Below are 13,959 nucleotides of genomic sequence, written 5' to 3'. Positions count from 1 at the left end.
ACACACACATTAGCTGTGGCGTAAACTGGAGCATATTGACTTCCAGTGACAGCAGACGCTGTTTAAATCCCCCACTCACCCCCATTCTGCACAAGCGACAGCAAGCTGAGACTGGACACCGGGAGCATTTGCTCGAGTGATTGTCTGTGCGCGTGCGGCCTGGCACTCTGACACCGAGGCGCACTGTGCGCGCGCGTTCTTCGCCAGTGTAACCAAAAGCTGGGAAAAGGCGTATCAGTTCGTAGGGAGGCGGCGAGGACCCAGTCTCATTAGAATCTAGTCTGCAGACCCTTCGCTGGTCGCGCGCATTTTACTACTACAACTCCTCACGGTGACGCTTCAGCTGTCGACGGAGTGGCACGCGCGCAAAAGCTGTGGAGAAGAGGGCACCCGCCCGGGACAATGGAACCGAACCCTAGCCGTTAAACAGTTGACACACACGCACGCACGCGCACACACTGCAGCTGAGAGAGAGATCAGGCGTTCGGAAGGATAAAGGCGACATGGCGAAAACGGACAAGCTCTGAAGTTTGGAGGTTCTGCTGTGAGGATTATTGTACAGTCCACGGTCTGACCGGCGAAACGAGGACCAGAGTTTGCATCACTGTATCCAAGGGAATAAGCCCACGTTATGGCGCGCGCTGACAGCCGTTTGGGGACCTGGCAGGTGCTCCTGACCATCTCAGTGGTCATCCTCCATGTGTCTGCTCACGGTAAGTCCGCGGATCTACCGTGTCCCACCCTGTGCGTGCGTGCTGCCTGTAATTATTTCTGTAAGGAAGCACGCGCACGTGCGTGAATCCAAATCACACCTGCTTTGGCATAGATTAGAAATAATGACAAATCCAATTGTCCGTGCATGCGCCATGGAAATATAGATGCCATTTAAAATGTGGGCATTGTTGGCATTATCCATTATGATTATTAAGCGTTTGCTTAATGATGGTAACTTGGTAATTCTGTTTTGTGAGGACACATTTTTAATGCATTGATTAGTTTTGCCATTCGCCATTAGAAATGTCCAAATGTTCACATTTTTATAGCACGAACAAAATTGGATTCTCAGTACAACCAATCACTACATTCTGCAGGTAAACCTTATATTTTCTGTCTCTCATCCTACGGGCTGCTATATGTACTGATCACTAGTGACACTTGAACCACTGGCTGTGGGCAGGGTTCAGCCAACATCAGGTTCATTAAGCGTGTGAAAGGCGGGGGGGGGAAACCTCCCCTGCCTGTAATTATGTTAATTCAAAGATGCTCAGTAAAATGTACTACCCGGCTGTACATTTTTTTTAATGAAAAATAATGAGATGTCTGTGGACAATCACAGCGATAGACACATTTCACAGTTCAGCACTGCAGCTGCGACCCGCCGTGCCGGTGCGTTCCCCAGACAAAGGCGGGATTAGGTGCACCGTGGCCGGGCTACAGGAGGCCCATTCATGGTGCTGAAAGGACTGAATTCCTCCAGACATTGAGGAGAAGGGGGGGGGGCGAGACGACTGTACAGGCCAACCCCGCTCCCCTCTCCTCCTCGTTTACTGTCCATCCCCCGGGATTTGTGGGAACACAAATCTGACACAGACGGTTCCTACTCTGTGTGTCTGTCTGTCTGTGTATCTGTGTGGCATAGACACGCGCCCGCGTGCTCCCCCCGAGTGGTGGAAATGTGAAAAATCCTGGAAATGGAAAAATGAGCGCTACTGCTGCCGCTGCCCAGCAACAGGGTGGGTTGTGCGCTCAGAGGGTCGTTGGGGTTCACACGAGCACGCGCATCAGCTGTATCCCCCCCCCCATGTAGCCTTGTCTCGCGCCCTCAGTGGGTAGCGAGGCGTTAACTCTATGTCATATTGACCGGCAAATATATGCCTGGCACCCTGTTTCCCATGTTTAAAGCCCGCAGACCACATGCCTGTGGACATTTGTTTAATTAAGAGTACCAGGGGCCTACAGGGGATTCTTATTTCATTGGCTGCCTGGGGAGATGGAAATCTTTTAGATATTTTGCTTTCCACTAAACAGTAACCTGCTCATCACATAAAACGAAGAAACAAGGAAAGTGATTCACTCCTGCTTTAGTATTCCTGCGGAGTCCCTTAACATGCAGCACCTGCTGTCGTAACTTCATTTTCAGCTCAAATTTAATACGTTCTTTTACTCATGCAGAGAGGTTTGCTTCAGCAGACTAATGTTATTATAATATACGTTTTTTTCATTACTGGCTAATTTGTTTTTATTTATTTAGTCTATAAAATGTTCACAAGTTCAGTGCTGCCTTTAGTCAGGGTATATTTGTCTAACGGGGATGTGGTGGTGGTGAGTTACCATCATAAGATACAAAGTCACACCCCAAAAAATTTGTCACTTTTACTTGATTTTAATAAATTATCAAGTATAAACTGGAGATTATTCTTGCAGTCAGCTGACTGATTAATTGGCTAATCATTTTGAGCTCAAAGCTAGTCAATCCTCACACACACAAACACTCCTGCGGGAATAGATTTCTCTTGCTGGCCATGCCGGTAAAACAATGTGGACTGAATCCAGATCCCCGGTGTTCCTCCATGTGAGTATGTGTGTGCTTCTGTGTATCCAATGCATAATGTGAGGTCCATCTGCCCCGTAGCCCCAGAAAGCTCATGATATGTCAGAATACATCAGATCATCAGCATCTCCTTGATTTTCTTTCCTTCGCATAGATGGGGAGGAGGAAAAAAAAATCTTGAATGCCCACGGATCAATGGGCGGAGGCTGCAGGTTTTCATCATAAATGAATGTTTGATTGTAAAATAAATCAATGAGGCTCAAGTATTGATACATTCTTAAATTTGGATGTTGCAGTTTTGCTCAGTAGGCACCTTTACCTGACTGCTGACTGTGAAAATAATAGCTGTAGTCAGCATCTTTTAGGTTTATATTGGTGGTCAAAGGTAGTTACAATGTACTTGTATGCAGGGTTCCTTCCCACTGTGCCCTGATGGTAAGGCTGCTGGGAGTCTGCACTCCAACCAATCACAGTGACCTCAGGTAAAACTTGTTACCATGGTGACATGCTCCGTGTGATGCCAGAGGTTAAGAGCCGAGTGGCAGCTAAAGGCACAAATCGCACTGTTTCTAAGACTGCTAAGCAAGCTGGGGCTCGTGCATTCAATTCGATCATCTTGCTCTTGTAATCTCTTCCTGTGCCCCTTTGCTCTTGTAATCTCCACAAAGACTGCCAGCTGCTAACAGGATACGCAGCATCCGCGTCTCAACAGAGAACAAATCGGCAGACTGAACCTTTAAATGAAAGCAGAATTCATTGTAATCAGATTTAGCTGGTGGAGCCTGTCTCTCCTCCAAAGCGTGAGGCATTGCAATCTTTGCCACCTGAGTTTTCCCAGAGATGGAGCTGCCATAAAACGCTGAGTGACTGGCTGGCTGATTGATCGAAAAACAAGAGAGAGCACCAACACTAGATTCTCTGTTTCCACTGCAACTCCCTCGCTCCATTCCTCCTTTCAACCTGGCACCTCTTTACATCTCACCATGGCAACTGCACTGTGTGTGTGTGTGTATGTGTGTGTGAGGTGAATCTCATGGTTCCTCAGCCACCGCTAGTCTCCGTGACTCGAGGCACGTTCAGATGGTTTTTGTATTAGTCCTGAATGAAGTGCCAGACACTGAAAGCAGGGATCTCATTGGACATGCTGATCTCAGGGTGCCGGTGGGAGAGAAGCTGTCCAGCCCAGCCAAGTTTGGCCATTTGCAGATGTACGAGCCAGTGGAAAAGTGTGAAGAAGTGGCTTCTTGAAATGTAGTGAACTGTGGGAACACTGCAGCCAGTTCTTTCTTTCTTTCTTTAAAGAAAGAAATACTTTGAACCACCATTGACATTAACTTTAATAGTGTCCAAGACATAAAAACTTTATATACAGGATCACCAGTAAAATCTCAGGAACACCACTTAAAAAGTTCTTTTGCTTTGCACCCAGAAAAGTGTTTTTTAAAATTCTGTATAAGTTATACTTCTACATCATTAATGCTGTTGCACAATCCTCTGATATGCTTTAATTCAGGATTCGTTCAGTGCTCCTTTATGTGTGTCTAAAACTTAAAAGCTAAAGCTTTTAGTTTAACTCAGAACAAAAATGATAAACATCAACTCACCTGTTGTTGTCCAGCTGCAGAAAAAATACTCTTTCCATTACCTCCAGAGTTCATAAATGAACAAATTACGGTATCTCGTTTGTTTAATTGCAGCAAAACATATGTGTAAAAACGATGTTGTGTTTTTTTAAGTGCACAAAGAGTTCTTGCTCAGGTGCGTTTCCTGCAGCAATCAGCAGCGCCTCCTTGTTATGTGCTAATTTGTGAATTTCACATTTGGTTAATTTTTACCTTTGATGTCAGGCTTGATTTCTCTCCCTGTGCCCAAATGAATGCCAAGCTGACAGTGTTACAATTTAGTATAAATAATGCTTTAAAAATGTTTCAGTTTAAATAGATATCCTTAAAATTTGGCCTGAGTGTCTTCGGTGTGGGAAGGGTATCGTTTGAGTCCTGGCAAGAAAGAAAATCTAAATGTATGAACACAGCATCATAGTAGCTGAGCTCACTCAGGCATGTATGCTGCTCACCCAATCAAAAAGTTACATTTTTTCAGCCAATGGAAAAACAGCACCGTGCTGTTTCTAATTTCTTAGCAGGAGCCAGGGAATCACTTAGAAAGAAGAAGAAGTACTGGGTAGCCTGCAACCCACCTCCCACACATCCAGTGCCCACCCTATAGTTTCACCGTGTTTTAGAAAGACAGCTCTGAAGCGGACTCCACAGGAGTCACACACACAGACATACTGCACTCTAAAAATCACTCCAACTTTTATGGAATAAAACAAAATAATCTTGTAATGTCTACATTAAGTTTTAGTGTAATAACCTTAGTCTAGTCAGACATCATGTACAAAACCCCCCCAAACAGAATCCCACAGGCAGGAGGAGATCCCAGCAGCTGGCCACTAATCTTCAAACTAAAAGCCTGCTTTCCTAACCTCTGAGCTATTACTACACCTACCTTCCTTTTTACCCACTTATTATTCCTAGAAGCCCTCAAATAGGAGGCTGAAATTGCCTTTGATAGTATCCTGTTATTTCCTTATCTTGCTTAAACTATTTGCAAGATTTACTGAGGCGATACGATGCTCATGCTGGCATAAATCACAGAGACTCTGCGTTTTATAGCTGCACCATTTCACCAAGTGGAAATTTGTCAAAATATCAAGTGCATTTTTTTTCACAGTCTTACCAAATTCTTTTGGAAATACGTGTCTCCACTTGAATTTAAAAGAGAGTTCTGTGGGTTTTAATTATGTGTGGCTGCACAGAATGAGCATGCAGTGAGAGGCCAATTAGCAGTCTGCTGCCTGGTGGAAGGTTTTAAGACTTTTCTGGTGATATCTTCGCCTTTCTGCCTATGAGTGTGCGTCTTTCTCTGTAGATTGCCAAAAGCAAGAGAAGTTTCCGGCCAGGCGGCTTCTAACCTACAACTCTAACCCCTAATCTAATCCTCACCCGGTCTCGGTCACTAGAGCACATGACTCAGGCGCTAATCCTACATCACCATGCAGTCTTCAGCTCTTGTTGACATTTCTTTGACAAGTAATCAGTTGGCTTTTCAAAGGGAAAGCGGAGCCAAGTTTTTAGTAACACTTTCACTCACACCGAATAGATTTTGTATTTTTTGGTTTATAATTGAATAATGTTTTAAAGCTCAGAGGAGTTAATAGTCAGGCTAATACAACTCTGAAGCACTTCTGCACAAGGCTGTGGTGGAGACTGTAGTGGATCTACCAAAGCCATTCACACTTTATCCTTGGGCCTCAGTCTTTATCATACAAAACTAGACTCAGCACCTTGGGACTGGTTAAATCTATATATAAAAACCTTTGTATGTACTTTTTGTGAAGAGTAAGACCACAGCAAATAAAAGCCAAAACAATTCAGTTTTCTGTTATTCTTTGGTGTTATGATTATTAATTATGTCAGGGTTCCTCAGTTGTACACATTAAAGTAGGTTCACCCAATAAAAGGCTTTTAAAGCAGCTGTTTATTGTCTTCTTTGTCTAACGTGAGCTTGGTGGAGTACGGACTGCCATGGCTTGGGTCTAGAGGCTACAGATTTTAATGGAAAGCATGAACTGCATGCTTCACAGTTTCCAGAGTTAAAAGTCAAAAGTTGAGCTCTTAACCCTTGTTGTGTGTGATTGACAGGGAGGCATTCAGTTGGCAAACATCACCATCATCGCAACCATTCATCTGTCAACAAGGAGGCCTTGAACACCAGGATGGTGCTAAGTGATGACTCAGCAGAGAGAGACCATCTGATTGGAGCAAGCCTTGTGTTTGGCGCCAAACTCCCACTCAGCTCCACCAAACACCACCACTCACATAAGCGCGTCCACTTGGATTTTGTAGAGGAGGACCCACCGGTGGCGGAGGAGCTAACCGCAGGAGGTGCGGGTCCAGATCAGCCCGGGAACCCGTTATCCGATGACGTCATCACCGTGGAGTTTCACAGTCCTGCCCCCGACGTCGTGCCCTCCGATGCTGCTCTGGGATGGGCGAAAGCCCCCAAGCCCCAAAAGCAGAAGGCAGGTGACCCTACATCATGGACCCTTTCTGATTTTTACGACTATCTATCCCCCGATGATGACGACCCCTCGGCAGTCGATACAACCCCAGAACCCGAACCCTCCCCGTCACCTCCAGCAGAAATGGAGGATGAGAATCCGCTCCTGGCTGGTTCTCCTGCTGTTCCCGACAAGGTCAAGCCTAACGTGGACAGCAGGCCACCCTTACCAGCTCCTCCCACGTCAGGGCCAGACCAGGACGAGGGGCTAGGCTTAGGAGGTGCCATGGGGGAGGGTGGCTGCAGGCTGGGCTTTGTGCAGTCTGGGCCCGGGGTGTGTGTATCTCAGTGTGACGTCGAACCCAATTTCTGCTTCAATCAAGGGGTGTGCACCGTAGTGCCAGGAATGGGAGCCTTCTGCAGGTGAGAGCTATGCAAACACTGCAAACATACAGTCTTCCTTTTTCCATCATGCATAGTAATTTAAAGGCAGGATGTGACTTTTTGGTGAGCAACTGGCATTTGTGTGTGCCATTGTGTGCATGGCAGCAGGGGTGCCTGAGAGGGTCGTTAGGTGCTAAAATATTCCCCTTTTTAATTTGTCCTCTTGGAATAATTTCCAATGTGCTTGTTCTCCCACACAATTAAAAAGATGTAGCATAAACACTGGAAACACAGACACACACACACGCACAAACACAGAAACAGAAGGCTGGCCTGATGTGTCACAAGGGTTTGTCAAGATCACAGCAGGGTCCCCAAGAGATAATCTCAGTTTTGGGTTTTGGAGGCAGGGCGTAAAAGAGGGTGTGTGTGTTGTTAGGCTGCTGGCAGCTGACAGAGATACACAGCATGCACAAATAGAAAGTACGAGAAAGATGACAATACGCTGAGGTCACACAAACACGCGCACTCGCACACTGCTCATGCGAATGCACACGCATTCATTCACGCCTTGATGGCACCATCTGCCCTCTCCTGCAGCCTCTCTGTAAGCCTGGAGGCAAACTGTTGCTTATAATATCATACCTGCTGAGTAATATGCACACGCACACACACACACGCATGCATATGGACACACACACTTACATATGCTCAAACAGCAGTGAAAAAGTTGTAAGTAGTTTGACAGAAAAAGATCAGGAATATGAAAAACGCACACACACACACACACACACACACACACACACACACACACACACACACACACACACACACACACACGCACACGTGTTCTGATCCTTTGATCTCATTAAGGGGCTAGGCTGCAGGCCAAATCCCTGCTTTGCTGGAAAGACCTCAGGACAGCATGTCAACAGCTCTGAGTACAAGTTTACACTGACACGTTGTAGGCATAATTCTGGCACACAGACACACACCTTCTTGGGCATTTGCCTTTTTTATATTGACTATAGAAAGAAAGACAGAAAGTTAATAATAATAAATGAATATGGTCTCTTTATATTCCTTCTTAATCCAGGTGCAATGTGCAGGACTACGTGTGGAACAAAGGCGCGCGTTGCGACTGGGCCGTCACTGAGTTCCAGGTGCTGTGCGTGGTGGTGGGCGTGTCCTCCGTGGTCCTCCTGCTGCTTTTTATGATCATCGTATTCTTCGCCAAGAGGCTGCACCACCTCAAGAACGAGAACAAGCGCCTTCGCAAACGCAGGTGTGTGTGTATGACCAGGAAGTGAGAAAATATTTTTGAAAAGAGAGCTGTGACTCACAGTTTGGTCGGTGCAAAGCGAGGTGACAACCTTATTACAAGCACATGGCAGTCAAAGCAGAGCACATGTGAAAGGAAGTCTATAGTCAGCCTGCTAAATTATTTGGTTTTCACCGAAGTGACATGTGTTTTGTGCGAGCTGGTGTATGTAATAGAGAAAAAATGCAGACCTTAAAGATATGAATGCAAAAAACAACCATATTACTCCAAATATTTACCACACAAATCTCTCTCTCTCTGCCCTCCTGCAGTAAGTACCGCCCACAGAGCAGCGAGCCACAGACGGACGGCCTCTCAGTTTCCACAACAGCTGACGGCTCACAGCCAAATGTAAGGAAACTGTGTGACACCCCTCCGCCCGCTCCCCAAGCTCATTCTCACAACCTGGCGTACTATGACAACATTATCTGTCAGGTATGCCCAGCTCTCCTCATGTTTGGTCTCGTCTCTTTTTTCCCCCTTTTTCTTAGTCTTTCTTTCATTTTTCTGTATGTTTTTTCCCTTCCCTCCTCATTGTGTTCTCTCCTGTGTCGTCTCCCCGCCAGCTTCACCTGATGATTCAGTCTACTGTATGTTTCTGCTGCTCTGTTCTTGTTATTAAACTGCTATCTGAAGTTTGCAGGCACACCAAAACGCACCATAATGTTGTCCTGTTACATCAAGACATAGATGAGAATGTAGGGTATGTCTGTGTTTAATGTTTTTCACCCTGACCGATTCCCCTCAGAGGCCGTCAACAGCCAGCTTTACCTGGGACTATAAACCCAGAAATTCTTATAATCAACTCCAGGTAAGCACAAAGGAGATGCCCACATTGCCTGCATTAGTCTTCCTCCCTGGCTTTGCTTAAAAGTCACCGACTGTGCAACTGCTAGAAACTTACAGTATTGTGCAAAACCCATTATTCCTTTATATTTTCTTTCAAGTAGCCAGATATTCCCATGTGTTTTAAAGTTTTCTTGAACAATAGTTCCCCAGGCTTTGTGAGGGTCATTCAGAGTTTTTCCATTTGGCACGTGGCTACATTTTCACCCATTTTCAGTCCAGTCCTTGGACTGGGGTTCAAACCTTCATCAGTATGTACAGAGTAGGTCAGGAGAGAGGTACAACATTGTCTACAGCCAGCTGTAAATCATGGTTTGCATATTAATTTCAGCCAGTGGTGTTGGAATTGTTGTCAAAACTGATGAAATTCCAAACACAGAATTTAACATGCAAAACCATCTGGAAAGCATTAGATCGACAACAGCTTCATTTTTCACCATGACAATGATCACACTTCCAATGCAGTAAATACCTGAAATAGACAAACACACAGTGAAGCACTATCAGTCATGGATTGGCCTCCCTAAAAAACTCTCTTCCAAAGAAAAGCTTTGAATGTCCTTCAAGAAGCCTGGAGAACTATCCCTGAAGATTACTTAAAGAAATTACAAGAAATCTTGACTAAGAGAGTTCAGGCTGTGTTGAATGTGTGTGGATTTAAAGGTAGAATTGTACAAACTCTGTTTTTTTTTTGTTGCCTTATTAGCATGAATACTTGCACATTTTAATAAATCACCACATCTATTTCTCATTATCTCAGCAAAATATCAAGAAATGAGATGCGGACTTTTGCACAGTACTGTAATTCTTTTGCACTTTATACACTGCAAGCTGTCACTTCCACGACCTCTTCCCGCACCTGATCTCGTATCAGCTGAATTCCATGTAGGTGTAATGATTAATCACACCCTGCCAGGCTTCCTGCAGCCAGTTGTTCAGAGGTGATATGTAGGCATCGCTGTGTGGATAAACAGCGAGTTCCTGCATTTGCTGCCTCTCCTACCTGCGCCTCTGCAGCTTCCTGAGAAGCTCGCTGAGGAAATTGAGCCACCATTTTGTCTCAGCTGCTTGCTCTCCATGCAGCTCAAACAGCCATTTTGGGTCCCCCTGCAGCAGATTTCCTCTTTTCTCCCCAGTATCCTTCCACAGGTTGTGCATTCTGTAGCATGCAGTGATGCATTAATTTCTGTCCACAATTCTTCTGTGTGTGTGTGTGTGTGTGTGTGCGTGTGTGTTGTGGGGGTGTTGTGTTTGCAGGGAGATGTGTTTGTTCCCCTGTTTACATCCATCAATCGCCTGCTGGGTTACTAAGGCAATAAAGAAGGTTACTGATGCATGAGTAAATTCATACTTAAAATTCAGTGTGGATTCTTGTGAATAAAGGCGGATATAATCGGAGAATAACTTAAACGGCTTAGGAGGTGTAGGAGATCAACAGCAAGAGCACGACTTTACATTTTCGGAACTTGTTTTGATGTGAAAGGGCGTTTGGCGAATTGCGTACAACAGTAGCCAGTGCAACTGATCGATTGTGCCCTACTTACCGCCTGATGTGACTTTGACCTTCAGATGTTGGTGAAATGCCAATCAATGCATAGCTTGAACAATTACGAGCCTGACACACGGACACGAAACACAATAGATTTGCATTCTTACAAAAACAAGTCTCTGGGACTGACTTCACATTTGATCTGCAGAAATGAAAATCCAAATCATGCACCGATTCTCAGTTCATTAGCGACACTTAGCTGAACTACCTGAAGTGATCAAATTAGGATTTTTTTATTTTTTAAATAAGCTGCTGCTCTGAGAGCCATGCTGGCATTTCAGTGCAGTGATTACAGCTACTTTTCGGTATCTTCCGGATCCTCTAAATGTCAGGTCGGAGGGTTAAAAAGCCCCTGCAGGTACATGGCCTGTATTGCAATTTTTTTTTAAATGTCATAGGTCCAACAGGTTTTTTTTTTATGCTGCAGTATGATTAGCTGATTAGATAAAGGCCTGGATGTAAAGGTCTGGTGGTGGTTTTTCCGTGACTTTCAAGAATGATTATCTCGAGGAAGCAACAGGGGAGTTTTCTGGGAGGGTTTTTTTGTGTTTTAACCAGTTCTAAATATCATCTTTAAGTTCAGTTAGGCCAGTTACTCTGCGATGTCTGTCTCTCCTAGTCTGGCAGTGTATTTCTGCCAGTTCAGATTAAGTTGTCTCTGCAAAATCGTAATGCACAGCGATGCGCCACTATATTAGATCTTTTCCCAGCACACACTAAGCAGTTTTTCCCTGTTAAATGACTGCCTGAGCAGTGATTGCACACTCTTGCAAACAAGTGTACAGTAAAAGTTCAGTTCTGTAATTAAAGGTGCAATCTTACACAAAATAGACCCCCCTAAGGTTGATTATTACACCTCAACATAACTTTACCTTCTCCAGGGCCAAAAGTGTACATAAGCAGTAAAAGATGCATATCTGCACAGCTAAGAGAGTAAAAAGAGTAATTTAAAAAGGAAATCTCACTATTATTATATTACAAGAATTCTGTTTAGCTGGATTTACTGACCAAAATAGATTTTTAAAAAACGTACTTGAGTGTGCTTGTGATTTTTCAACAAAATACTGTGCACTCAAAAAAAATGTATCTACATAAGACAAGTATTTCACAGGCAAATGACTCAAATAAACTTAAACAGTTTCTTAGGAGCTACCTAAAAGAGTCGTGTGGAACCACTTGACATAACTTTTTTAAAAGTAAATCCTCCAAAATTGTCCAAATGTTTCACCAAATTGCCCCCAAAATAAAAAGAACTTGTAGATTTTTAAGGTTCTACTAATTACTTGATTATTTAAGTTAGATAAAACACATTTACTACATTCTGGTAAGTTTCTTGTGTGCATGTCTTGCATATCAGCAGCACACTGGTGTAAAGGTTTTCTCTCACAGCAACAAAAAGTCCGGTTTGGAAGTTTCCCGAGGCCTTTGTTCTCCGCTTGCCTGCTGGATTGTCCTCCCACAGTCCAAATACATGTGTGTCAGGTTAATTAGGGATTTTAAGGTGCCTGTAGGTGCAGATGTGAGATGGAAACTTTGAGTTGTCAGTAAGACTGGCACCATGGAAGTGTTGTTCTATTTCCCAGTGTGTGAACGAGAATAGTTTTGTACCTCGTCATTAAAATTTCGTGTTTTCTCTGCATATGAAGCATCTGTGAAGCGTAACCAACTTTCTCTGCAGGATGAGCCGCAGAAACAGGAGAACCAAGCCAAGTCCCCGCAGCCCAAGGAAGAGGGGTCTATGAACATCCTCAACTCTCACTCCCCGAAGCACGAGAACAACCGCCCGGCCTCCGCCGTCCAGGACCACGGCCTCACTCCTAACAACACGGAGGAAAAAGCCGAGGTAAACATGCTCCAGAACAACCTGGTATAAAGCTTCACCTTCTGTTAAAGTGTGCACACACACTCTCACACACACACAAACGACAAAGCGCCAAGGCTAACATCGTTTACACCATGCAAAGTGCATACTGTGCATTTCTAGCAGTCTGATGAGACCTAATGTAAAAAGTAAGCACAACATGAATTAAAGATACAACTTGAAAAGCACAATAGTCTTGTTTACAAGGCTACCATGCCAACACTGATCACATAGTGGTGCCGCCGCCTCCTTCCTTTCATATCCGCCCCTTATGCTGGACTAAAACCTCTGGCTTGGACCAACTATTGACTGACTTTCCTTTCTGCTGATGCCCTGCCTTGGTCTTTGGCCAATGAAATCCTTTGCTGTCTTTTCTCACGTTTCCCCAGCCCCTCCTTCCCCTTACCGCTGCTTGCCCCGCCTTATTGTCGCTCTCTGCCCGCATGCATTGGTGTTATCAATGAAAAGTGTCTGAAAACATAATATTTGCAACAACAAAAAAATAAAAAGAAGTACGTGGAAATTAAGTGGATCTGTATTTGCGAAATATTAATGTTTGCTAATAAGTGGATATGTCTAGATTACATGAGGTCAAAGTAACTGCTCGGAGTTGATATACTATATACAATAGATATATTACACACGCCGTGTCTTGATTTTCAGTGTGATTTATAATGCTTTAATGTACCTTGCTATTCTTTTGTACTTTTTTTGGTATACATGGAGGATTACAGTTCACGGTTGTTGGAATAAATCTTTTTAATTTTACCCAGCTTGTCCCCGTGTGTTGTTGTGAGCTTTCCTCCAGACTCTATCTCTCTGTCCGACTCTTTCTTTCTTTCTTTCTCTGCATGTCTGCCTATGATGAAGCTAACTACTGCCCAGCTGCTCTCCCGCTAATAATAACTGAATGCTCGGCTGACCCTGCTTTTGTGCAGTAGGCTCCTCACAGATTGCACCGTCCGCACACACAATGGTGACTGCCCATTCAGAACCATGGACAGCTCCCTCAAATGAATAGAAACTGCAATAAAAGCTTCAAATGAAACATGTTTTGTTCAATATGAAGAAATTTAACGCAGGCTTTTTAACCAGAGAGGGAAACAGGATTTCTGAGTTTTCTTTTGTTTTTTAATTTTTGATGTAGTAATGTCCTTTATCTGTACTTACGATGTATTAAGAAGTACACGTTTCTGTTTGAATACCCCCCCAAATTCACTCTGTACTTACACTGATGAGAATTTAATTCTCCATAGTTATTTTTTTATTCATCTACACTAAACACCTATTCTGACAGTATCCTTGCAGTGTTTTTCAGTATCATATACACTCACCTGACACTTTTTTAGGCACACCTTGCTAGTACCAGGTTGGAGGCCCTTTTG

General features: G+C 44.1%; 1 protein-coding gene across 2 annotated transcripts; it reads left to right on the top strand.

The window, feature by feature from the left end:
• Window positions 1-13,342, top strand: cspg5b (chondroitin sulfate proteoglycan 5b). Of its 2 annotated transcripts, none has more exons than XM_003444117.5 (5): window positions 1-713; window positions 6,256-7,036; window positions 8,094-8,282; window positions 8,591-8,753; window positions 12,392-13,342. In XM_003444117.5, the coding sequence occupies exons 1-5, from the start codon at window positions 632-634 to the stop codon at window positions 12,584-12,586; spliced, it is 1,410 nt and encodes a 469-aa protein (XP_003444165.1). In that variant the 5' UTR covers window positions 1-631; the 3' UTR covers window positions 12,587-13,342. The 2 variants fall into 2 exon arrangements, with proteins under 2 accessions (XP_003444165.1, XP_013126080.1); XM_013270626.3 differs by having other exon boundaries at window positions 2-713; window positions 8,591-8,669.
• Window positions 13,343-13,959: the final 617 nt, after the last annotated feature.

The sequence above is a fragment of the Oreochromis niloticus genome, linkage group LG22, assembly GCF_001858045.2.
Source record: "Oreochromis niloticus isolate F11D_XX linkage group LG22, O_niloticus_UMD_NMBU, whole genome shotgun sequence".
In the NCBI taxonomy this organism is placed as follows: Eukaryota; Metazoa; Chordata; class Actinopteri; order Cichliformes; family Cichlidae; genus Oreochromis; species Oreochromis niloticus.
The sequence above is the reverse complement of the archived record's forward strand: the minus strand, read 5'-3'. Positions and strand labels throughout refer to the sequence as shown.